At 37.2% G+C, this 26,303-nt stretch overlaps 1 protein-coding gene across 3 annotated transcripts in view; it reads right to left on the bottom strand.

Moving 5' to 3' along the window:
• PTPRK (protein tyrosine phosphatase receptor type K) overlaps window positions 1–26,303 on the bottom strand; it is a 383,296-nt gene that overhangs the window by 77,687 nt on the left and 279,306 nt on the right. For all 3 annotated transcript variants that reach the window (XM_059467955.1, XM_059467956.1, XM_059467957.1), the window contains exons 8-11: window positions 14,357–14,659; window positions 4,719–4,828; window positions 3,326–3,527; window positions 338–443 (exon numbers count right to left, since the gene is read on the bottom strand). In XM_059467955.1, the coding sequence (XP_059323938.1) occupies window positions 338–443; window positions 3,326–3,527; window positions 4,719–4,828; window positions 14,357–14,659 (721 nt within the window). The remainder of the gene's footprint in view (window positions 1–337; window positions 444–3,325; window positions 3,528–4,718; window positions 4,829–14,356; window positions 14,660–26,303) is intronic.

The raw sequence follows: 26,303 nt of genomic DNA, 5'->3' as shown, positions 1-26,303 counted from the left end.
TTGAAATCTACCTTCTGACAAACACCTTTCAGCATCATATTTCAGAGGCACTGTGAGAAAGTAAAATGAAATTATAATGGCTAGAAGGTAGTTCTGGGGACCCTATATCAAACAGGTCAGGTAGCTGAATGATTCAGGCCATGAGTATCTTTAAAAAAAAACCCTGCCAACCCCAGAATTTCTTTAATTACACATATATTGGCAAACTAGGTGTAGGTAAGAAAAAAAATAGTGATCTTAAATGAATGTCACTCAGAAATGAACAGCTCTGTATACAGTGACATAACAAATATTCAAATAAAAAATCAACTCTTTTGATTTCTTTTTTTATTTTTACCTGATAGGTGCACCTTTGGCCTGTGCAGGTCTCAAGAGTACAGTTATTGTAGTAGCAGTTTCATTGAGAGATGCATCCACTCCTTCATAGTCTGGTAAAGTGGGAGCTGATTAATGTTGAGGGAATGAAAAGAACAAGAAACAAATCAGTGAAAACATTTAGAATTTTTATGAGGTTGTGGCTGCTTGGATACAGAACAAAGAGACATTCTTTATCAGCCATGTGAGTATTTTTAAACAGTTTTTCCAGACACATTATTTTATTGTGGCATGAATGGGATTTAATGAAAAAATGATAACACTATCCCTAACCACTTCCCATCAAATCATGACACCTCTCAACTTGAAACAGTTTTATTCAAGAGGGAGAGAAATAGAGGGAGGAGGTGACTGACAAGAAACCCTAAACTACAATAAAATCCACATTTTTTGCAGCAATTTTTCTACCCTGCAAATAAAACCAGTCACCATGTCAAAGACCCAGCTTCTACCATCTGCCTTGAACAATTTAAGAGCCTTCCATATTTCCCCTTAAACATATTGGGAAACAATGCCAATATCAACCAGTGTGCGGGAAAATTGGACTTATATAGACATGCATCTGTGGGCTAGAACTGGATCAGGGAATCCATTCCCATGCCTATTCCTATCAATGGACAGCCAAGCTGTTCATTAATCAGCTTCAAAACCACTATGAAAGAACAAAATCAAAGTCAAAACCAGAAGTAGTTCAGGAACTGATTCACTAATGGGCTGTCAGGCTGTCACGCCTCCACGGCAGCAGTGTTTGTTGTGGGTGGGATGGCTAGTGTTGGCAATTACTTCAACCATCCACCTTTAATCTGCTGCCTGTTGCAGTCCTCACTGGTAATACTGCTGCTGACTTCAGCCCCAGTGCAAGGAAAGAAACAGGATTTTCTGCGAATCAGAAAAGAATATATTTCTAAAAATTGCTAATTTTTCATAAGTTTGAAAACTATCTGCATGTTTGTGTTTTTTTAAATATGTGGCTGTATCATTACAAAATCATTAATGAAGCCTGTATATTTCCAAATGAACTTTCAAAAAAGATGTTTCCTAGCAGGACATGAATCATTTGAGTCATGATAATTTTACAGTACTATATCAATAGAGAGAAGAGCTCTGAAAGATTAAAAGCCTTGCTTCATTAGTCCTAGATCCTAGATGAACACAAAACCTGCTCTTATTTCAGGAAATAATATTTTATAGAATTAATGTTCATTTAATGTTAATTTTAAAATTACTGCTTACACCATGTTCACTAGAATCACAGTAACCACCTGTAAGCTTAGTTAAAAGGAATCATTTCAGCCCTCATTAAATGAAAGTTAGCATTTTCTGAAACATGCATCACTCCATATAAAGTACCAGTCATGCAGAGCAGAACTGGACAACAGTTCAGCCTAAAGCAAGATAGAAAGAACAGGCTGAAGTTCAGATACAAGGGGTGTCACAGCCTGCCTTTGAGCTTTCCTAGCATTAACCACATCTTCCCAAATAACAAGATACATACTCTGTCTAGAAAGTTGTGCTATAGTGGATTCTGGACAAAACTGCCAACATTTCTGTGTGGAAAAAGAGGGCATATCTGAAGAAGCCTGAATTCACTGTAGTTCTAAATAATCCAAACACATCAAGGAACTTTTTTCTCAAAATACTGAAATATCAGACATGCCAGCAAGATATATACCTTTTTTCTTTCCCTTTTACTAAGAGGTTAGAAGACAAGCATGCAAGGACTACACCACTATAATATTTGAAAATTTATGAACTACACCACCATAATATCTGAAAACTTATGAACTAGAATTTCTTGTGAAGAAATCCTTAAAACAACCTGAGTAAAATATCAGACTCCAAAACAATCTAATAACTACATGAACATAACAGAACACATCATTGGTGGTTTTTGTGCATTGGTTGTGTTGTTTTGAAGGGACAGGGGTATGAGGAGTGCTAGTACTTATGTGCTGGGGTGGAATTTCATTCCAGTTAGTAATGACAACTACAGCATTTTATTTGCTACATAATTCAAGGAGTTCTACCTTGAATTTTCTCACACTTTGATTTATGGGTGTGTTTTCATGTACTGTGAGGAGACTATGTGAACTGTATCCCACAAAAATCATAGGTGCATTCTGTTACATTATTAACTTCTCTTTACCGGACAATCTGAGTTTCATTATGACAGATAATGAGGAAAATATCCTGCTTTGTGTTGTTTAAATATGTAAATGGCTGACTTCTTTGATCTTTGCCAAGCTCTAAAGTCACCATGTCACAAAATCAAGTTTCTCTGAATATAGCATTGACTTATCTTCCACTATCAACTGCATAAGCCACTATCTTATTTTTTGAGAATAACATTGAAATTTGACAAAACATTTCATTTGACATAACTCTCTTCCAGAGTTTACAGTGCATTATTAAGACAAATAATGTCAAAGTTGGTGCACTGCAATAAATCAATAAAGGCACAAGGAAGCAGACCTATGTGAATCTGGCAAAAGAAATTCACACATTGTCTCAACTTCCCTGACCCTGTTACAGCTGTGTGCTGTGAGTAGAGTCACCTTCAGTGAGTCAGTAATTTTCTGCACCTGACTTTACTAACCTGCAAAACAGATGCAGTTCTTAGCGACCTGTGGAGTGTTGACAGGCCTAATTAATTAAGGTTTACACAGCACTTCAAAATCTTTGGATGAAAGTACTGTATTACACAGAAAAAACAGTTCACAACTACAGCTGAGCAATTTTCACCTCATGCAAGGATTTATCCCTGAACGTATGCTACCCTGTGGTGAGTACACCCAGAAACATTTTAGTAACATAATTTCTTAACATGGTAGGATTTTTTGTGGTTTTTTTTTTTAAGCATTTCACAATTTCTCGAGTCATACAAAAATATTCAAAAGACATCTCCCTTTCCCCTTCCCTGCTTTTTCTTTACGCTGTTCCTTGTTTTTACCTGAGATATTGGTTGTTACATTGATGGTAGTTGCTGGTCCAAATCCTTTGACAGTACTTGCACGTATGAAGAACTGGTAGGTAGTACCAGGGTGCAGGTGAGAGAAGACGTGGTGTGTGCTGTTCCACAGCTTGGATACTGTCTGTGGAGGTCCTGCCACTGGAACTGCAGGGTCAAATGACTGTATACTGCTATAGCTCACCTGCGGAAACAGAAATTTTTGCAACAACTCTTAAAAGCTTTGGCACAAGGGATTTAGGTTAGCTTGGCTGGAAAGGAAACAAAAGACACATGATCATCTAGCTACCCATTTATCTTGGGGATACCACAGAATCATATAATCATTTAGGTTGGAGAAGATCCTTAAGATCATTGATTCCAACCATTAACCCAACAGAGTCAAGTCCAGCACTAAACCAGTGAGGATTTCACGTGTATTATTGAAGAGTTTGCCTTACTTAAAAGGCTATGCAGGCACCCTTCATCATTACTGCTGGATGACACACTCCCTTGCTGGTTAGAGAATCACCATGGAACACTGTGAGTTTCACAATTTGATTTCTCTGTAGCTGCTCTCTCAGGGCTAATGTCACTGTTAATCCACTGCTTTTTGCATCTGTTTCCAACTAAAAATTAAGGAAGCATTTATCTGCTTTAATCTCATTAATCAACTGCTTTTACATAGTTTATGTATGGAAAATTTCACTGTTACATTCCACTGAGGGGAAGTCATCAAATAGCTGAGGGGGGTTGAGCTGCCCACCTGGTTTAATTCCCACTAGCTTGTAAATTTAGTCTACATTAAATAAATAAATATATAGATTAAAAAATTTAAGGGGTTTTGTTTGGTTTGTTGGTTTGCCTTCCCATAATTCACTAATATGCAAAGTTATATCTTTTTTCTTTTAAAAGAAGAGTGCCAGAAAGTGTGGTGTTTGTTGCTCAAATCAGGTTGTGTTACCTGCCAACATCCTATGGAGATCCCCAGAAGGCTCATAAAGTAAATACACTTTAAACAGAATTCATATGGAGTTTTTCTTAAAAGGTGATATCTAAAAATGTAACAAGGCTAAAAAAAAATTGCCCCAAATTTCATAACCACCTTATTTTTCATGTAACCTTTGAAGAAAATTTTGTAGATCATGGCTGTCATGGCTTTGGAATGGTATATAGCAAGAATGAAAGACATTTAAGGCACTTGACAGGGATGGACAGTCATATGCACGATAATTACAAATTTTGAATATATAACCACAGAAAATCATGTATTCAGTAAATGAAAGGAGCATACTATTGAATAGCTGCTTAAAGAGCATAAACACCCACTGTCAGCCACCCCTCTTGATGTACCTCCCTAGCCCCATCCTATGCTTGTTAGGTGTCTGATGATTACCTCATACTGCGTAATGATGCCATTTGGATCCACAGGTTCCTTCCAGTTGAGGAAGATCTTATCTTCAAAAGGAGTTCCTTTCACTGATTTGGCAGGTATAGGGCCTGGCACTACAAACACAATGAAAGTTTTAAAAATAGAAAATTCAAGAGACAGAAAAACTAAAGAGATGACAGAACATCCTATTAAAACCAAAAGTGAGCATGTGTCTACTTTTATTAATATTCATTTGCATGCAAAAGGCAATGGTAGAGAGTGTGAAAAAGCACTTCAAAGTGTATTTTGTCATTTGCAGTGCAGAGAGAGCATGAAGTTGAAACATTAACGTTATCCCCACATACAGTTTTCAAAACTCCATGCAAAGTCAAATTGTCTCATAGTATAGCCAGGGGAAACAGTTCAAGCTAGATTACAACTTCAGGGAACATCACTGAACTCTGTAATAAGCGTATCTTAGGACAAGGACTACACGGTTCTAAAATTCTTTTAAATGGAAAAAAAATCAAAGGCAGGGAAGAGTTTCTGCTACACAGCTTCTTCCAAAGGAGAGAAATTCTTACAAAACAGTTTTCAATCACATCTTCTTATGATTTGTTGTTTTAGAAGAAATCCTCATTTAAAAGAGAGGGCTGAACATGGGGAAACACACAAGCTTAGCTGCCATTTCTTTCAGCCTTTGACCTCCTCATGTGCAGAAGGATCAAGACTGCTTACTTCAAATCTTTCCAATAAGAGATGTTTTCAAAGCTTTGAACTGAACAACACCAAGATCACCATACCTTTTTTTTTAAAAAACAAAACCAATATCCCTGGTGTAATAACAAGTTTGAAATGTCACCTCAGGCCTCTTTGCCCAAGTGATTCACAGCACCTAGTAATCCCATCAACACCGGGCAAGAGCATTTAGTTATCTCCCATTACAGCTTACAAGATATTTTTGCCTACACATACAATTCCTTTTTATCAGAGCAGCTCACCTAGATTTGAACACATATACGCTGAAAGAAGGGGGCAAGCATAAGGGAGCGCCTGGAGAAACTCTGAACCCAATGAAACACCTTCCCCCTCAAAGAGACGAAGTTGTTCAAATTTGCAGTCTTTCATTCTAAAATGTCATTTCTATTTAATATATTGATATATATTTCTGTCTCCTTCTAATAAGCCTATTTTCTCCAATGCAACTTTCAGTGAGCCTTATGCATGACACTCCTTAGATATTCCTTGTGAAAGCAGACTGCAGTTTTACAAAGAGCAAAAATAAATTAAAATCCAATGGATCAAAGGAAGCACCAGCTGCTGTGCTAGCAGCAGGAAAGTGTGAGTGGTCTAGCCCATCAGTGAAATTTATTTCGGTCTACATGCAAACTATAAATGATGATCTTATCCTCGGTACAATCAACATAACTTGGCACATTAATAATGTATTTAAGTAGTCAAAACAGCCCAGAAGTAAATAGGTGAGAGCTTCACAGCTCATCTAACTGCCATAAGAAGGCCTAGGAGAAGTTATCTAAAATCACAGTCTGGTGCTTTTCTTCAGGGTCCCAGGACATACCAGGCAGTGGATGAAGGCTGACATGCAGTGACAGCCCCTCTGCGCTGTTTGTGTCATTGAGAGACTTCCTGTAGGCAATGTTTCATTTTTCAGGGGAATACCCTACAGTATTTCCTCACATCTCAAAAGAGGTATGAATGTACCCTGATCCACATGACATTTTCCTTGGGAGAAGCATGCGCGATTTATTGTGCGTGCATGTACATCTGTGTTTGGGAAAGAACACAGGTACACACCAGGGCAAGTACACAATGTATGAAATTTGACATTAAACCACATCAAAGTATCTGAGGTTAAAAGAAAACAGACATGATTGCTCAAAAATATGCAAAATACTTTTTGTAAAGTGCTTAAACAAAAGAAATGTTTGATATTCAGTTGAAACTGGGTGTAGGGCTCTACATTTGATGGTTGCATAAATCCTCCTACACCTTTGGTTTAAACACCAAGGTGGGAGAAGCCTCTAGGCTCATCTCATTCCATGACTCTTTTCTTCTCCTGCAATACAAAGTTTGATGCTTAAGGCAGCAGAAGCAATGTTGAAGTGACTGGAATTATGTGATCCCAGTTAGTTTCATGCTTCTCTTCCCTCTGGCATGGGACGGGTACAAGAACAGAAGATATCACAGCAATGAACAGCTTGCTTGGAATCCCAGTCCAAAAAGGTCATAAAGAAAAAGAGAGCAAGCATCCAGAGAAAGAGAACAGTAATTCCCACAAACCTCATCCCTCCCCACAAATTCATAAAAATTGATGTAGGGATTAACTTAAATAATTTGAGAACTCAACTGGAATTTAAAAAAAAAGACAAATAAAAGCTCAAGTGCCCAGAAAAAGGAATATAAATTAATATTAGTTTGAAGGACATATTTTGATGGTCTGAAGTTATTTTTTTTCCTTTCCATTTTCCAGTTTAGCCACAGTAAAAATGTCTTTTAATTGCATTGCTTTACCAAAAGGGTAAAGGGAGTGAGGAGAGAGAGAAAAGCAGAAGTAAGAGAATTTGTTTAAAGAACAGAATATCTTCAGGTTAGTCAAAATAATTCCTTAGCATTTTTGTTAATTCTTTTATGTCTTTGTTATTATATCAGTATTTGTTACAAACAGACATTTTAAAAAGGCCAAAAATAGTAAAAAAAAAAATCCCTAAATCAGCAAAAAAAAAAAAAATATCCCTGAATCAGCAAAAAAAAAAAAAAAAAAAAAATCCCTACCAACAAAAGAACAAGGAGCTAGGTAACCTGTTGGTAACCCTACCCAGAAGACTCAAACTACATTTCTCCATGAAGGGAGCCATTGCTGTCTATTCCCTGCAACTCCCAGCAAGACTAAGGACCTCAGAAATTCCTTAAACTTCACCTTTCCAAAAGAGTGGTAAGAGCCCTCTTTTGTAGTGGATTGACTTTGGTTGGAGGCTAAGTGCCCAGCAAGCTGCTCTCTCACTCCCCTTCTCAGCAGGACAGAGGAGAGAAAACAAGATGGAAAACATTTAGTGGGCTGAGATAAGGCAGATTACTAAAGAGGGGGAAAAAAAAATCTGAAAAAGCAAAAGTTTGCACATGCATAAGCAAAGGGGAACATTTAATCTCTACTTCCCACCAGTGAGCAGTGTTCAGACACTTCTTAGGAAGCAGGGCTTCAGCATGTGCAGCGGTTGCTCCAGAATGCAAAAACTGTAAAATAAATAATTTTCCCCCATTCCTTCTCCCTCCCTTAGCTTTTACATTTGAGCTGACATCATATGGCATGGAATAGCCCTTTGGGTAATTTGGGCCTAGCTGTGTCTCTTCCCAGGATCTTGCCCAGTCCCAGGATCTTGCCGGGGGAGAATGTTGGGAGTCAGCACCGACGCGGTGCCAGCCCTGCCCAGCAGCAGCAGAACCCTGGGGTGTTATCAGCACCTTCCTAGGCCCCAACACAAAGAAAATGAGCTCCAGCTCAGCCAGAACCAATACACCTTTGCATGATATTTAGCAAGGACTTGGGTCAAAACCAGCCACATATATGTCATCCCTGCGTTGATAACCGCTTCCAGAAAACTCCTCACAAACAGCAGCAAAGGCTTTCCTCAGGCTTGTGTGAGCATTTCCACAACCTCCATCACTCACCACAGCACATTTTGCTGACTTCCCAGCTCCCATTCTTTTCCTACATGAGCTCCCACTCTTTCCTTTGGACTTATAGACAGTTTACACTTAAATCAAAACACACAAGACCATTACTAGTGTGTTAAGGTGAAGTATGTTACTTAACATAATCATCTGGATAATTCAAAAAGTTTAAGTAGATGCTAGACAAGTAGAATTCAGACCTTTTGGCCTCTGCACACTCTCTTAAAAAAGACTCTGATCTGCTGACCTTGTGAAGTGTGACCCCACCATCTCTCAGTGACAGCAACAGTAAACACACTTTCTTTCCCATGTATTATTCTATGCTAAACTTCCAACAAGTCAGGATTTACACCTTTCTGAAGAACTGAAATAATTTAGGTGGGTTTAAATATATGGATATCAGAAGAGATTTTGAATTTAAGCAAAAACAAACCAAATCAAGCAAAACAGTAAAACAGTATACAAACATAAAATGCATATATATGAAAAAGTAAGATAAAAAAAATTCAAAGGGAATCTCAGCAAGGTTTTATAGTGCAAACAACACAAGCTCTTCTTTCATGATTTGCGTGCATCTCCAGAGCTCTTTTAATAAAACTATATATTCATATAGTGAATAGCTGATAATATTTTCTTCTATATGCATGTGGAATTATAGACTTTATAAATACTATGCATAATGAAAGTACAAACCATCAATCTGACATCATACCAATTTATTTTAGACCAATATATTTGCATTAAATTATGTCACAGTCACAAATAAATTGTTATTCACAAATAGTGTCACTTAAATGTTGTTCTACATGGTCTTAACAGGAAATTTATATTACAATACATTATTTCTGGAAAAACAATGTATTAACTGACACCAACCACTATAAAAATGAATTTATATTGTTTCAGTTTTCCTGCTACAAAATAATGAAAGTGTATGTAAACAGAGTATTTTTATTATTATTATACTCTGTGAAAGCCATGCACAGAATTACTGTGCTCTGTGGCAAAAGTTATGTGCAGAAAAATGTAGGGTTATATTGGGAAAAATTCTTTTGTTGTAATCAAAAAGGGCAGCATAATGGCAGCAATCTTACAGCCTTTCTCTCAAAGTAGAAGCTCATTTTCAGGAGATGGTGACAGTTAATCTCTCCTAACCCCTGTTCAAATGCAACCAGAAACAAAAATGGTTCACCTTTCCACTGGCTTTTTCTGAGGGATCTGCTATTTTTACTTTACACTTTACTACAGCTGGAGACTAAGTTTTAAATAAAAGAAAATTTTGTTTATTAGAAATGAAAACGAAAACCAGAACTGCTCTTACTGGTCTTTACCATAAGAACATTTGCAGAAAAAGTGGTGACAAAAATTACTTCTTCGGAAATCCCTCAAGTTAGACTATTTGCAGTAAAGAACAAAAATACTATTGATTGTTAGGGAAAAAACCTGATTTTATATTGACAGTGGTGTACATGCTCCCCCTGACATTTCCTTTGCAGCCCCAGTGTCATAGTTTAAGCCCAGCCAGCAGCTAAGCTCCACCCGGCCAGTTGCTCACTCCTCCCTCAGCAGCTGGATGGGGCAGAAAACAATGAAGAAAATAATAAGAAGAGCAATGATAAAATAATTAGAATATATGTAACAAACTCTGTGCATTGCAATTGCTCATCACTCACAGACTGATGCCCAGCTGTTTTCCCAGCTGTGAACCCTGGCCGGGTTTCACCCCAGTTTATACACTGAGCATGATGTTCTGTGGCATGGGACATCACTTTGGCCTATTTAGGTCAGTGTCTGGCTGCATCCCCTCCCAGCCTCTTGTGCCTTCTTGCTGGCAGGGCATGAGAAGCTGAAAAGTCCTCAACTCAGTATAAACACGACTTAGGAACAACTGAAATATCAGTGTTCTATCAACATCATTCTCATCCTAAATCCAAACCTCAGCACTGTCCCAGCTACTAGGGAGAAAATTAACTCTATCCCAGCTGAAGTCAGGACACACATTTAGAGAGTATGCAAAGCATTTCACTCTTCCTCTTTATTTTTTGTCTTCTAATTATAACATTTCCTCTTCCTCTGCTGTTCCCCAGAGTGGCAAGCCTGCTGGACCTCTCCCAGGAGCATGAGTAATGATTGGACAGTTGGTGTCTTAACCCTGCATCACAGCTCTCAATATCTCTGCACGGGGCAGAATGAGCCACAGACTCTGAAAGATCAGGGGACCTCATTTATGTCCAATGAGCACATGCTTTGCCCCAGACCAAAGCTCTCTTTCACTTTAAGCCCCAAAATGGATTCTCCTATTCCAAGTGATCCTTTTCAATTAGTTGTTTGCCTACTGTTAGATTACACACTCCCTTACTGGTTATAAAATCACCTTTGAACACTTTGAGCTACACAATTTGCTTTCTCTGTAGCTGCTCTCTCAGGGCTAATGTCACTAGTCCTGTTAATCCACTGCCTTTTGCATCTGTTTCCAATTAAAAATTAAGGAAGCATTTATCTGCTTTAATCCCATTCATCCACTGCTTTTACAAAGGGTCCCTCTGAGTTGGCAGCACTCTGGTCAACATGCAGCTCCAAAAACACGTGCACACTGATGATTCATGCTAAGTGATAAATTCACTGCTGATTATTGTGCTTTGTCTCAAAGTGCCAAACACTGTCCTTGCCCAGCATGTATGCAGCCCCAGGTTGCACGAGCCTTCCTCTACTTCCTTTATCAAATTCTTCAAACAGTGCACATCTTGTGTACAAGCCATGAAAAGCACTGAGTCCCTGTCATAGCACAGATAATGCCAAGTGCCTGTGTACTCAGAAGAGCTTTTTCCAAAACTAAGTAGCTGTGTGGTTTCTCCCCAAAGTGAAAAATGTTTAGCTTTTAAAACACACACAAATTTCCTTCTTTTCCAAATTACCCTCTTTTTACAAAACTTTTTTAACAGCGTCTCATTCAGGGGTTTTATTTTTACATGAAGTACAACTTCCTGGAAGTACAAAAATATACTTTAAAGATTAATTCCATCTTCCCATGCTAAATAGAAATACTGAAACTACCAAGTATTCAGATCTAGCTCTGGTCAGTAGAAAGACTGTTTTCAGACTGTCATAGTATTCCTGGGCTTTGCTATCTTCCAGATACTGTAATTACATGTTATTAAAACTTTTCTCATTGGTCAGCCACAGCTCCAAAGAACTGAAGTACAGCTTTTGAATCTTATCTCATTCTCCTGCTAATTATTTCTTGAGTTAACTCTGTTCCAGGTATCATATGCAACTGAGTTAACACTGACAGATCTGACCATTTCTGAAAGACCCCGAGCCCTGCTGCACAGCCTTACATAAATGTGAGCCTTTGTGAAAAACAGGGATCCTTCCTGTCTCACAGAAGAGCCTCAAAAAGTCCAAAGTACTCTGCTTTTAGAAAATCCTAGAAGTTCAGAAAAGTGTAAAGAACCTAGCAGAAGGGAGGAATTGACATGAAACATGTAGTGAGATGAAAGGAAAGGTTAAAACACAACAACTGAAGAGACAAAAGGGACAGCTTGGAAGCATGGGGAAGTATGACAAAAACCAGAAGATGAGGGCAAAATGGTAGAGGGGAAGAGAGATAGGAAAACATGGCCTAGGCATCTCAAACTCTAAGAGTCTATGAAGTTTTTGCTTGTTTAGCAGTACCTTATGGAAAAAAAACACCACAGCATTGGAAAGAATCCCACACTACAGAAAAACTAACAAAAATTTAATTATCAGTTGTCATCTGGAGTATTCAAAGTTTCTATTTATGAAAAGTATACAAAATGAGTGCACAGTTTCAGATAAACATGTCATCAGGGGCTATTTCTAACTAGTGTTATTTGCAAAAATGCAGAGCAACACTCTATTTCCTCTATATTCCTTCTCCAAAATGAATCACTGATAATGCCTCCATGATATAATTAAAATTATGCTTACTCTAGAAACCTGCAAAAACCATGAAGACAGTGCAGCTTCATCTGACCACACACGAAATGTAGGGCACAGAATCACACACATAATTGGACTTCTCATCTTCTTAGTCCAGTCCTTACTTTAGGCTTCAAACTGTGCTTGGAAATAGTTTCAGATACTTGATCACTGAGACTGGAACTAAATTAGCATTGTACACATAAGCAGTCAGCTACAGGATTTAGTTTACTATTGCTGTGATAGCTCAAGGAAGGATTCAGGTGTGAACCTCTCAGTATTGTACATTGTCTGCAAGCCCCGAACTTTGAAGACATGGCACATAAACTTTCAATCAATCAGTAACACAAAATCAAAATCTCAATATTTTTACACAGAATAAAGCTCACAGGAGGCTATTTTCAGGTCACAAGCATTACTATCACCAGCACAACTTAATATAGATACCTTTTAAAATGTATTAGTCCCTCTGTGAAAACAACATCTGCTTCAATCAGTTTACCCTGGCAACTTCTGTTCACGGGGTGAGGCTTCTTCTATACTACACTACTTGAGACACCAAAGCCAACTCGACTTGAGTTCACTGAGAGCACACTGGTGTGTCAGCTTGAGACCAAAACCTGCCTTATGTGCACCATCTTCCAAGAAAAATCCACAACAAAACTGGGAGACAAAGTTTTCACTTGACTCTGCTCCTGGCAGGTACTGACGCTGTGACCATCTGCCATCTCCACACATCTAAGAAGACAAAGGTTTCCACTGGAAACCACAACCTTTATTGAAAACCCAGGTAAAAAGGAAAAGAAATCCATTTTCCATGGACTTAACAATATCACTACTACTCTTTTTAAGTTCAAGTTAAGTAGCAACCATACAGTACTTATCACTAAGTCTTCATATGATGCATCTATGTGTCTATAGTTTTCTGCAGCTCCTCATATTCTACCTTTTTAATAATTTTTTTTCTTTTTATTGCAACAGTAAATATATTTCTCTTTTATTTCTCATAAAGTTGAAAATATATGGAAAAACAGCACTACCAGATTCTAACACTGACTCTTATATAAAGCTGTATTTCCCATTCATTTATTTTGCAGGCAAGTAAACACACTAGCTTTTTCAATTTTACCTTTTTGTTTATCTACAGTCTTGCATTAGTCCAAGTATTCTATTTTTGTTACCTATGGAAGTATCTGTTTACATTTTGCTCTTGTCAGTGTTTTCACAAAATGTAAACATAAGAAAAAGAAACAAAAATTGTTTTTGTTACCACATTTTAAATATTATTAGAGAGAAGTATAATTTTTTATTTTCATATCTTTGTTACCAAGATTCATAGCCTAACCTCTGAATGTGTCACCATTAACATGTCTACTTCTATTGTTTATTTTTTCACAACTGAGGTAAATTCAACTGTCTTGTTGAAACTTTGTTGAAAGCATTTTAAAGAGGAACCCCAGAATATCTGGAGTTGGAAAGGACCTAAACAGATCACTGAGTTAATTCCCGAGTTGTCAAAGTAATTCTTTAATTTGATAGGGGGCTTTCAAATAGTTAATAGATACAGTATTCTGAGACCTGCAACATAAGTTTTTGCTCAAATATATTTGCTACAGAGGTTTAAAATCTTGAATAGCATCTTTAAGCACTGAACTCAATATTTAAATATTATTTACAGAATTAATTTTCAAATACAATGTCCAATACTGTGAAGAAGTCTAACACCACCACATGTTTCTTATCACCTGCATTAACACAGGATTTGAAAGACTGGGAAACCATCCCCCTTTTTCTGGAGAGAAAGAGACACAGAGAGAGATCCAGTTTGGCTTGTGCTGCATGGACAGCTTTGGCTACATATGCGGGGTGACAGCTATAATACCTTCATAGCTGCCATTTTGGGGCTAATTAATACATTAATAGAAGAGAACTTCCACCCTTCATGATACATATCGTAACACACAATGTCATTTCCTTCCACCTGCCTAGACTGGACTTGGATGTAATTTCCATAAGAACATTTAACTTACCATCTTCATCTGTCTGGATAATGGTCTCCTCGCTTTCCTTCCTCCCTTCTGGGTTGGTTAAGATCATCTTGAGGCTGACATTTGTGTAGGGAGGCAGACGATCCACAACGTGCTGAGGGGCTTTGGGGTCCATGTCCAAGCAGTCTGCTTTGCTTTCGTTGTGTCCACAGAAGTAGTGGTAGCATATAGTGACATTGAAAGTGTGGCAACGAGTGATGTTGTACCCCAGAGATTCCCAGTCCACAGCGATGTGTCTGGCCTGGATCTCAGCAATCTTCAGTGTTTTGGGTGTTCTCATAGGTTCTAGAAAATACAGCATAATGAAGAAAACAATGTTAGCATTCTTCATCTGGCACTGAACTGTAGCTGGTGGATGGTGCATTCAGGGATGTGAGAGTTAAGGAAGCGCCCAATAAATAGGCAAGTATTATCCTTTGCACAGGAGGAGAAAACACTCCTTAATTTTTTTTATTTCATTCCTCTTTGTCCTGTCTTTGCTGGCTGTAATCAGTGATGGAGACAGCAATAGTGAGAAAAAGAATAGTTAATTATCAGGGGAGCAATTCAAAGCAATTGAGAATACAGGCAACAGATGCAAGGAGAGTGACCAAAAGGCCACCCAGCTGTTACTACTGGCTTCCCTTCTTGATTTCCCCCTTACCCTTTTCCTTTTATCTACCTGTGTAAATTAGATAATACATCATAATGGTAAAGAGTGTACATTTACTACATCATGATTTATCATGCCACCAAGCAACACTGTATACTAATTATACTAATTACCTTACTAAACTAGCAGTTACAAAAACGATGCAGATATTAATTAGTGTTTATTATTTTAGTAATGAAGCTCTTCATTCAAGCAAAACCCCTCGGAAATAGCACAAAAAAATTGCTTTGGGATATTCACATTGCATCCTGATCCCTCCAAAACCCCAAAACCATGATTACTCTGAGCAGGTGATCTCTGACCTGCTCCCCAAGCTCAGCTATTCTCCCCACATGCATTTGCACCAGCAGAGTACGTGATGCTCCCCAAGCTGTCATCAATCTTTCGCTGCCTCTCCAGTGCATTCATTCCTCATGCAAGAGTAACTTTATTTGTTGAACTTAATTAAAATGATTACACAATGAAAATCATGACCGTGTCTGTATATACAAGACTTTCACTGAAAATATACCCTGCTAGTACATGCTTCCTCACCAGAGAAAATAAAGCCTGTGATTGATACAGTTTCAGCCGCGTGTCCTTGCTGGTTTAAGGTCAAAACAGTCAAGATTGTTCAAGGAAGTGAAATATAAGATTTCTCCTTCTGAGTATAACTGTTCTTTGTAACTTGCATGAGTTCCAACAAGACAAAAATCAGCCAAAAGCACAGATGGTATATTGAAATAAGGAAATGTGAATCGGTGTAATGTATTCAGCATGCAGTTTGCCAGACAAACTGCAAACATTTAGTTTCAACCATCAAAACAACAGAATTCTAAATATAACATAAAGGTATTCCTAGCAACATGATGAATGATAAGGATTAAAAATTTCACCTATTTGTTGCCTTGATCTATCCTTTCTTCATTTTGAACAAGCACATATATTATCTTTGCCATTAAGTTTCTTTATCATATATACAGTGAAAAATGCAATTAAATAAGACTACTTCCTGGGTAGTAGCTGTCTGAACACAGTGTACTGTAACAATAGACATTTGAAACTGAAAGATAGCATTGAAAAGGTCCTTGAGAGATAAGAGACTTGAAGAGAAGGAGAAAAAACAGGGTTTTATAGAGAAAACAGTGCCTGGTGCTTTAGCAAGTAGAGAGAGGCGTGAGGTGGTCATTGAAAGAAAAAAAAGTAGAAATATAGTAGATCTACTGAAGGAGCTGACAAGGGTCTTCAAAGAATGAGTATTCTCTTGGCTACTTCAAGCACTAGGGGAAAAACTGAACACACTCAAGTGCCACGAATGAAGAGAACTGTTGAGACAAATACATATATACATACATGTTTATGTATAGTTATATACAAAATCAGCCCTTTTCTTCTATGAATGACAGTGCAAAACTTAGTTATAAATACTCTGATTCAGAGTTTGAGGCCTAGAAGAGTAAACATATCCTTCACCAAGGAAATGTGTTATAGGCTAAGTTTTCTTTCTGAAATGGAATTATTTTTCTCATTTTAGTAATTTTCTCTTTGTTCTCCTACTCCAATTTGTGCTTTCAACCACTCCCACTAGAGATGGAATTCAAACCTGACTTCAAAATTTATTGGAATTAAAACAACATAACACCTGGTGTCTGACCATGAAGTCTGAAACTCAATAGTTTGAAGCCACCAATCAGTAACAGAAAACATTTTCATCTTGCATCTCTCATAACAAGACTTAAACTGCATTTACACTATGCTGCACAGCACTTCAAAGAGAGAAGAAAAAAAATAAAAGCTTTGTTAAACTTAAAGAAAAATTATTTTACAATTCCATGCAAATTTTACAAATGTGTCACAGCATCAGAGGAGATACTGAAATGCATCCTTTATTCACCTGTCAAAAGGAAAGAATGAAAGACAGAGTGTGATCTCGCTTTCTCACAACTATTCCCTTCTTTGGCAAAAATTAAACAACTTCTGCAATATTGAGATGGTAATTAAAGTCTGCAGAGTCTCTCAACAGCTTTAGTAAACTCTGCCAACTGTCCCACTGCTCCTAAAACGATGCTTTAAAAACGCAATTTTACTCTTTCTTCTGGGCAATGTTCATCTTGGGAATCTCTAGAGGTAAAGACCAATTGTTTTAAACTACCACACCACAAAGTCTCCGTCTGTAACACCTCAGTAAAAAGCAATCTTCGAATAATTACTTTTCTCAGAAAAAAGCACTATTGAATTTTTGAGTAGGCTTCCCAAAGATCTCAACCATCTCATTAAGAATAGCTTTGATCTTGATGGGAGCAAATAGTGTTCATCTCCATGTTTTTTCCATTTCCCATCACAATTTAGGGTTTGAGTTTCAATTAAACATTTCTTTAGTCCTACAGGGATTTTATTTCAATTAATGCATTATCTTCTTATTTCTTGATACTCTTTGAGTACTGCAAATCCCAATAATTCAATTCATGTCTTGTCTTCCCAGTTTTCTTCCCATCTTTTCTCACGTCAAGAACTTTTATCCAAAATACATGGACTTTTAAGCACGAGTTTTTACTTTATTGAATTACTTGTGTCAAATAGGCACCATATGACAAAGACAGAAGAAATAAGATGCTCTCAAAATACCTGCTCAATCTCTAACCTGTCCACTGGAGTGTCAGAAATGATGGCAGAAGGCACTTAATATGTTTCAAACATTAATTTACCAATTACCCCTGTGAGACATGTAAGTGGTGCTAAACTTTTCTGTGAAAAGAAAGAGGCGCAAAAAAGGTTAATAGCTTATTCAAGGCTACAAAGCAAATTACTGCCAGGGCCACGAGAAAGCTGAACCCAGCTGCCAGGTCACTGGTGGCCATCAGACACCCAGCTGCAGCAATTCATAAAGCTCATGTACAATCCATGCTTCCACCCAAATTCTAACTCCAATCCTACACTCCAGCCCTTTTTTAAAAAGAGGTTTGGTGGGTGTTTTTTTAAAGGTTTTCTTAGAACAAGTTTGAAAAAGCATAACAGTGCCCAGACACTAATTGAATATCTGAGCATAAGGACGTGTTATTTAAAAAACAATAATTTGGCTTATTCTTTTAGAAAGATTTCTTGATTGAGAGCTTCAAATTTGAATGAAATAGCTTTTTTTTTTGTTTTGCATTAAATCTTGCATTTAAAATTTAAATTTTTTGGGAGATGATATTCATAATTTATTTCTTTTTTTCAAGACTTTTTCTCCATCAGATAAAAGGCTGTAGGGAGTTCTTCAATATCCTGTGACTGCATCAAGCTCTTAGATATGAACATCCTGACTGGCAGAGTTTCTTCGAACAGAAACCCAGCAACAAAGCATATGTTGATTTGGTGGTGGCAAGGTTGACCTTTAGATTCTCATGAGCACCACTAATGATGACAGGCTCCCTCCTGCCAGACCTTGCCCGCCCATGGGCTGCTGCCATGACCTTCCTCCCATTTCCACCACTACTTGCAGCCACTTCTCCCTCTGCCCTTTGCTTCTCACACCTGGCAATAGCCATCTCTGTTATCCCCCTCCTCCTCACCCCTGCTTTGTGTCTTGGCCTACAAATACTACCAAGTGATCACTGACTCGGATTTACTATCCAATCTGACTGGTTTTAGCCTCATTGAGCCAATTAAAAACAGAGGCATTGGGAGAAGACCAAAACAACAGAAAAATCAGAATGATAAGAGATCTCTATGTTTGTACAGATTACTAAGTGCTCAATCCTTATCCAGAAACCATGCAAAAAAATTACATGCATATGGCACTCAATCACAACAATTTCTGGATCAAGAAGATTTAACCCAACCTTATGTGATAAAATAAAGAACACTTTAGTAATTCTCCAAAGGTTAACAATAGAGGCATAGATGGTGAAAGAGACAGAACCTGTTGACCCCATACAACCTCTCAACTGCAGGATGATTTAATAAGACTCTCCAGATAACAGATAAAATGAAATTCAATTTCTTTAGTGCTTGATAAGCAACTCGTGATATGACAGGTCAATATCAAGCCTCTTTGTAGAGATTATCTGTCGCAGACATTTTTTCATAGAAATCCTTTCTTTCAGATTTCTGCATCTTCTGGGAAGCAAGGGCCCCAGAAGAAGAATGTAAACAATTGTTATCAGCTGCTGTGGAATGCAATAGGATGCACCTGTGATTGGTTCATGTTCCATGTGTTTATAATTAAGGGCCAATCACAGGAGCAAGCTGGGGACAGAGTCCTGGGACACAGAACTTTGTTTTAGATTCTTTTCTATTCTTAGCTTAGCAAGCCTCTGCAACTTCTCTCTATATTCTCTTTAGTATAGTAATAATGTATTATATATCATATATCAATAAATTCAGCCTTCTGATCAAGAAACAAGATTCTTGTCCTTCTCTCTCACCCCAGCGACCTCCTCAGGTCGCTGTAATAATTATCTTCACTTACACAGAGATGGGAGTGAAAACAAAAGCCTTCACAGCTGCAGAAGCAGCAAGGTGAGAGCATGCATTTCCTCAGAACCTCTTTTTAATGATAATACGTATTAGCCTGCTGTCAGTCAGAGACAAACAGATGTCTCAAAAGCTGTGAAAAAGCCCCATACAAAGAGGCTAGCAAAGTGTGACATGTGCTCTGCTTTTGCTGCCTTTCCTCAGAAATCTCAAATATTGACTGCAAGACAGTTTAATTTCCACATACCTGGCAGAGGTGGGAGAATTAGATCTTCTGATAAGAACCCAGAATGCACATTTGTTCACATGAAATGGAAAAAACTGGACAAATTTTAGAACACAAACATTTCAAATAAAGATGGTGCTTCTCAAAACCAGCATATCCTTTCTATACACTGTCTGTGTATTCAATTCTTTAATTTGGGTTGGCTTTTGGATCCTTCCTCCCCCTTGAACTCTTTCTAGTCTGTTATTACACTGAGGAGCTGACTTCCAATTTCTGCTTTAATCACATTGACTGAAATTCAAGTTTATCAAGTTTAAAAGCAAACCAAGTGGCCTTCATTGGTGACACTGGAGGTGAAAATTAACTGGACTTGGAAGGTGTGATAATTTCTCCATTTAAGGGAACCACAGAGAGATGTAAGGCCTATGTTAAATGAAAACTCTCCTATAGAAAAGCAAATCTATGGCCATTATTTAAAAAGTACAGGTAATAACCCTATAATTTAAAGAACACTGTTTCTCACTAAGATTCCTTTAATTATCTTGCCTTCTAAAATAAAAACTACATAGACAAAAAGAAGCCCTTCTTTTCTTCCAATATTCTCAGTCTGAACAGCCACTGGAATTTCCCGGACTTTTCTTCTAAAATAACATGAGCCTCTTTGTCCTGTGGCTTCTCCTGACCTTTCTAGGGTGACTCTTTCCTTGGCGTGTGGGAAATAAAAGAGGATTATTCCAAGATATCACCATGGTTGTTGCTCCTTTCTCAGTTCATGCAAGGTCCTATAAAACCAAAATGCTCCCAAAACTCAAAGGAAAAAAAAATTTACAGTCCTGTTGCTGTGAAGAATTATCTGAAAGACCTCTGATAAGAACCTTGAAGAAAGGTAAGAGGGAAAAGAGCTGATGGAAGCACAACCCACATAGGAATAACGGTCAGAAGTGCAGTAAGAAAACAGTAAACAAGGGTTTCTTGCTTGCTCATTTTGTCTGCATTGCTCTCAATTATTACTTTTGTTATTAGTAAATGATGAATCAGGCAGAAAGGATTTTTTATATAACTACTAAATTCCTCACATCATAAACTTGGTTAGGACTGCTGAACAGAGAAGTTTATGACTCATTAAAAAGGACCAAACTAGAATTAAATATTTCAAGACACAGCCTCAGCAAGAACTATGCACATCAACTGTGATCACTTCTGCACTTTTGGGGGTAATGTGCTGTTGTCAAAGGAGCAAACTGTAATTAAGTTAAGTTATGAACAAAACTAACAAAAATCCCTAGGTAAGGTGAGCTGTACTAGAATATCCAGGATGAAGCCCCTGAGTTTTAAGGATTATTAACCTACAAGTCCAAGAGAATTTAGTTCTGATTAACTACCAATAACTCCATTATTTAACAATATGATGATAATACAGGAAGATCCTTCAGACATGCCCAAAATGTCATGCATTTCAGTCTGATTTTCATAAACCAGTCTGTATGACAGAATAATTCCTGCCAATCCTATTGAAGTTTCTTGTCTGTAACTGGCAGATTTTCGACCATTTCCAAGTAGAGTTAAAGACATCTTGGAAGTAAAGGCATAAAATAGTTATCAGCATGGGCCCCAATTCTTACTGCATAGTGATAGTTCATGAACAACTTACCTTTAGGCAGGGACTCTCTTCTTACAATTTGATGTGTATTCCAACCCAAAGCCACACTACATTGTATTACCAACTGGATCAATATTGATGCAGGATGATATAAGGCATCAATATGCCCTTCTCAAAAGTTATTGGAATAAAATACTATTCCATTGTTGGAGTACCTGAACTCCCTCATTCTCAGAATCTATTTAAACAGGACACCTGTCACATAGATAAATCTAAGTTGGAAAGTCTAACTAAGCTACTTGCTAGTAGCGTTTTTTGTTTGATTGCATTGATTTCATTTGTTTTGGGCTTCTTTTTTTTTACTGTTGGTTTGTCGTTTTTTAAAAAGGTCTTGTTTCACATCAGCATTTAAGACACCTGATTTTAGGCAGCCACATTTGAAAACTCAGGCCTTTAATCCTTTTAAACTTAGAAGCATGAAGAAATGGTGAACATCAAAGTAAGAGAATTAATGAAGTTGACAGAAGTAGTACAATTTGAAGTATTTTCTGCAGTCTGATAAAAAGGAAAAAATTAACAGGTATATATTCCCATGATAAAAATCATAGGGATTGCTGGGCATCTCCCTTCTCAAATGTGTGACACACACATAATACAAAACAAATATGGATGCAAACACAAAAAAAAATTAACTTTTTCTCCATTAGTATGTCCATTTGTTTGTCATGTGAAATATAAACCCAGAATAAATGAAACTATGGTATTTATACTGTGTTAACATTACAGATTTATCTTGGTGCAAACAAAGGTTATAATGCAATTGCATGAAAATCTATGAGTTTTACCTCCTTTCACTTCATCTAGTGACTGATTTTTTAAGCCAGCTTACAAATTTCTTATTGATCACATACTTCAGGGAGCTGAAGAAAACATCTGAATTATTACTTAGATAATCAGCTCTACTACACTAGTTTCAGTAGCAATGAGGTGATATTCAATATATTTTTAGAAATTATCTTTTTGGATGCAAAACACAGCTGCCCCTGCATCATAGGTGTAGTAAACAGATAAATATAACTGCACTACTGACAATTATTTGCCCATTTTCTCTTGGTAGTACATTTATTCTGTTGCCTCCACGCATGATTAACAGTTTATGCATCCTTAGCATGTAATCAATAGCTGCAAAGTCTTGTATTAGTTTGAGAGATGAGACATCCCTTGATAATAAATTCTGTGGACTTCTCCAGTTTAGCTTAGTTCAAAAAATTCCCTTTTTTTCTTTTTTTCTTTTTAAATCTGAGTTTAAATCAAAAGGAACTATAGGGTCTAGGAGGGGAGAGGAAAAGCTGATGCGTTCTCTTTAATCTCATTCTTCCAAATGAACAAAACCTCTCTAATGGTCTAAAACACAAAACAGCATGTCAAGAAGCATCAGACTGCAAGAGTAAACATAGGGGAAGACTGACAGTTCTAAATGCCTAGGAAGCCTGTTCAGGACTACAATCACCCAGCTTAATTCTGTAAAGTAATTTATAAAACTATAAATGATAAGGAAAAAGTGAACCTTTGACCTGAAATATCTGCATGATTACGTTAAAGCAGAATGGAAGATATAATCTAAAACAATAATAATAACAACGTTATAAAGAATATGTAGTATGTATTTACACACAAATGGATATTTATCCACCTTAACAGAGAACCTAACTATGTAATGCTATGAAGAAAGCATTTACAAACATTTATTTGAACATAAATCGCCATTATTGCTTAGGTGATATTTTGTTCATTTCTCTCCAATACACATTCATAAACACGTTTTTTATGGTTTTGTTTACAAACTATATATTTGGGAACTTAGGATGTAATGAGTATTAAGCAAAATGACTAAGTTGGAGCAGTGTGAATGAGCTAAACAAGAATTTTCTATGGATAGTGTTAAAGCTTCAGTTCCTTTCTCCTGCGTAGAAAAATTTCAGTCCTCCAAGTTAGGAAGCATAAACATCATCACATGAAATAAATGAAAAAATGTGAAATGTAGTCTATAATAAATAAATAGTAAGCACAAAGTACTTAGACTGGGGAAAAAAGGCCACATTCACCTCTGATAACTAAGAATTGAAAACTGCAGGCAGTATTTATGATACCTACTTAAAACCTGTATTTGTGTGTGTGCATGCACACTGATAGACCCATGTAGATATGTTCACTTCCCCATATGCAGATAAAACATCCATCAAAATTCATCCTCTCCGTCTCTTCACACCTACTGAAATGGTCTCAATCCTATTTTCTCCCATTTCCCTTTTGTACTATCTGGTTCCTGCTGCCCCTGGGATCTTGGCTGAAACCACCCATCCTCCATCTCTCTGCCTGCAACCCACAAAGCCTTGAGTTTCTACCTTGGTCACAGTCCATGAACTAACACATCCAATGTCATGCTTATGTGGCAAAACTCAATAACAGCTTTGTGTCGCACCTTACTCTAGTAGCCCCTTTCACAAAATCAGTAACACAAGACTACCTAGCACACAATGTATATATTGTATAGTGATAGCTATCTTTATATAATGCACAAACCTTGGATGAAACACAGATTCATTAAGTTGTTTAAAACCTGGAGTGACACCATAACATATAATGCCTCTGCTGTATATATTTTGTCCCATAAGTGAAACAATCCAGGTAATTTATTTTTAAATGTTGAATGACAACCTCTGTAGCTTCTGTTGTAGAGAAGAGTTTTCTCTGAGCAGTTGGAAATTTATTTAATGAATTGTCTTCATTTTCTTCATTGGCTCATGCAAATTTAAGAACACAAGTTGATAGTGTAAGCAAGTTTGTTTTCCTCAGGGAAAAAAAAAATACAGGAGCAAAGAATTGCTCTAACATTAAAATTTTGAATAAGATCAGAAACCATTTTCAATTGTACATAGAATTCTAAAAATGCTAGTAAGGAGTCATGGGGAAAATTTATTTCTAAGGTGGCTACTTGTCTACAGTGAAATTGTGTCATTTTTGAATTTCAATGACATTTTATTACTTAACTCACACAAGTGACTAAACTTCTTAGTCAAGTTTAGTCACTTGCTGAAGTTTGACTAAACTTGATTAAGAAAACTCCTCAATCTACAGGTCAGTCACCACTGCCAAGTGACTACTACAACCTAATACTTTTATCTATATAATAATCTTCTTAATACCTTAATTTGCTACTTCTTTGCAGATATTTTAAACAACTTTCTGTGCATTTTAAGTGTTTCAGTTTTAATTCAATTGTCCTTTGATGTGATGTACCAGTAAGAAAAAATTGCATTCCTGCATTAGCAGGCAAAGCATTGTCCATGATTTCCTAATGGAACAGTCATGACATTTTCATTAGAAGATACAGCCCTAAGTTGATAATTTCTAGAGAGAAGGCCTTTTTTTTTTTTTTTTTTAAAGCTCTTCAAAACTTTCTCTTAGAAAGGGAAAGGAGGATAAGAAATATTTCCTTTTCATATTGTCTTGCTGTGTGGGCAAAATTGACATGGTATCAACTCTCTTTCCTAATACCATGTGGCTGTAAAAGCTTGCAAGGCTATTTTGGGAAATGGGACTGAATCCTGCAAACCTTTTGTTCCTGGAGCTGCCTTAACATAAGCATGGCTCTGCAGAAGCAAGCTCACAAGCACCTCTTAGCCACTGTGAAAGAGGGTCCTTGAAAAAGAACACAAAAGCAATGAAAAGGCCTTGCTGACAGAGGCACTAGCAAGTTGGGGAAATGTTTTCTAAAATACACCATGAAATTCAAATAACACTCTTCCATTTAGCTGCATAAAGTACTCTCAAGAAATTGTCCTGTTGCTTCACTTTCAGCCATTTAGTGTTCTACCAAGCTGTTATTTCCTGTCTAAGCAGAAACTTGGAAAATACAAAATAATTCACCTACAGTAATAGAAAGTAATGTATTTTAGAAGCAATTTTCTCTTTGCAAACTTCCTCTGAACACTTCTGGCTTATTCATTAACAAAAATGTTAATGAAAAATGATCCTGGAGAATTTTCTGTCAATAGTAAAGCTGGATGAGTTGTAACAGAAAAAGGTGGCAAACCCAGCAGATGAAAAACAATCCTAGATGCTGTGGGTAATAACTTACTCTGCTTTCAAAATCATGTGATTGCAGAAAAAGTTATTGATTAATGAGCAAATTATTTTATTTTATAAAGCACTGATGGTGTTGCTAAATGCAAACAAAATAAATCTACTTTTCACTCACATGCAAATGTAAAGGATCAGCTCTTTGCTTGCAGGAGTCATCACCATTTACTACGTGCTTTCTTGCTCTAGATACCCATCTAGAGAGATGTCTACTTCAGGCTGTCAATCATATTCAATAATTTTACCACATTCTGACTTTCAAAAAGATATTGTACTACAACAGTTGTCTTGGCTTCACTGTTAGAGCAAAGCATGTGCCAACGTGCTCCCCCGACCAGCTCTACTGCAGCAGTCACCCAAGAGAGTGTCAATCACGCCTGCTGAGTAAGTGGAGCATTAAATTATTTTTTTATGCCTGTGTTGTACATGCTGAATCACTGTCATCATACCCTCACAACAGAATGCAAAGAAGGAAAGGCAGCCAATTAGCCAAGTCAAGGCCGCACAGGCAAATGCTGTATCAATTTGGAAGTGCAGGCTAATTGCTGGACACCAGCATTACACTGTCACTTAAACCAGATTTATTGCTGAGTCTAATAAATGTTTAAAAATAAATAAAAGAAAAATCCCTTTCACCTTATTACTGAAAGACTTAAAAAATTCCCCTGGGTATCTGCCAGGTTTGGTTGCTTTTTTTTTTGGCACCCCATCTTACTGCTAACCTTTTGGAGATCGACATAACAAGCACATATGAAATCTGCTACCATCCCCTCTTGTCACCACGATCAAGCCACTAGCTCATAACCCATACCAGCAGCCATAATAATTTGCAGTATTAAGCATCTACAGAATGCCTAAAAATATAAAATTCTTC

Source organism: Ammospiza nelsoni, chromosome 3, assembly GCF_027579445.1.
Source record: "Ammospiza nelsoni isolate bAmmNel1 chromosome 3, bAmmNel1.pri, whole genome shotgun sequence".
In the NCBI taxonomy this organism is placed as follows: Eukaryota; Metazoa; Chordata; class Aves; order Passeriformes; family Passerellidae; genus Ammospiza; species Ammospiza nelsoni.
This window is presented reverse-complemented; position numbering and strand designations above follow the sequence as displayed.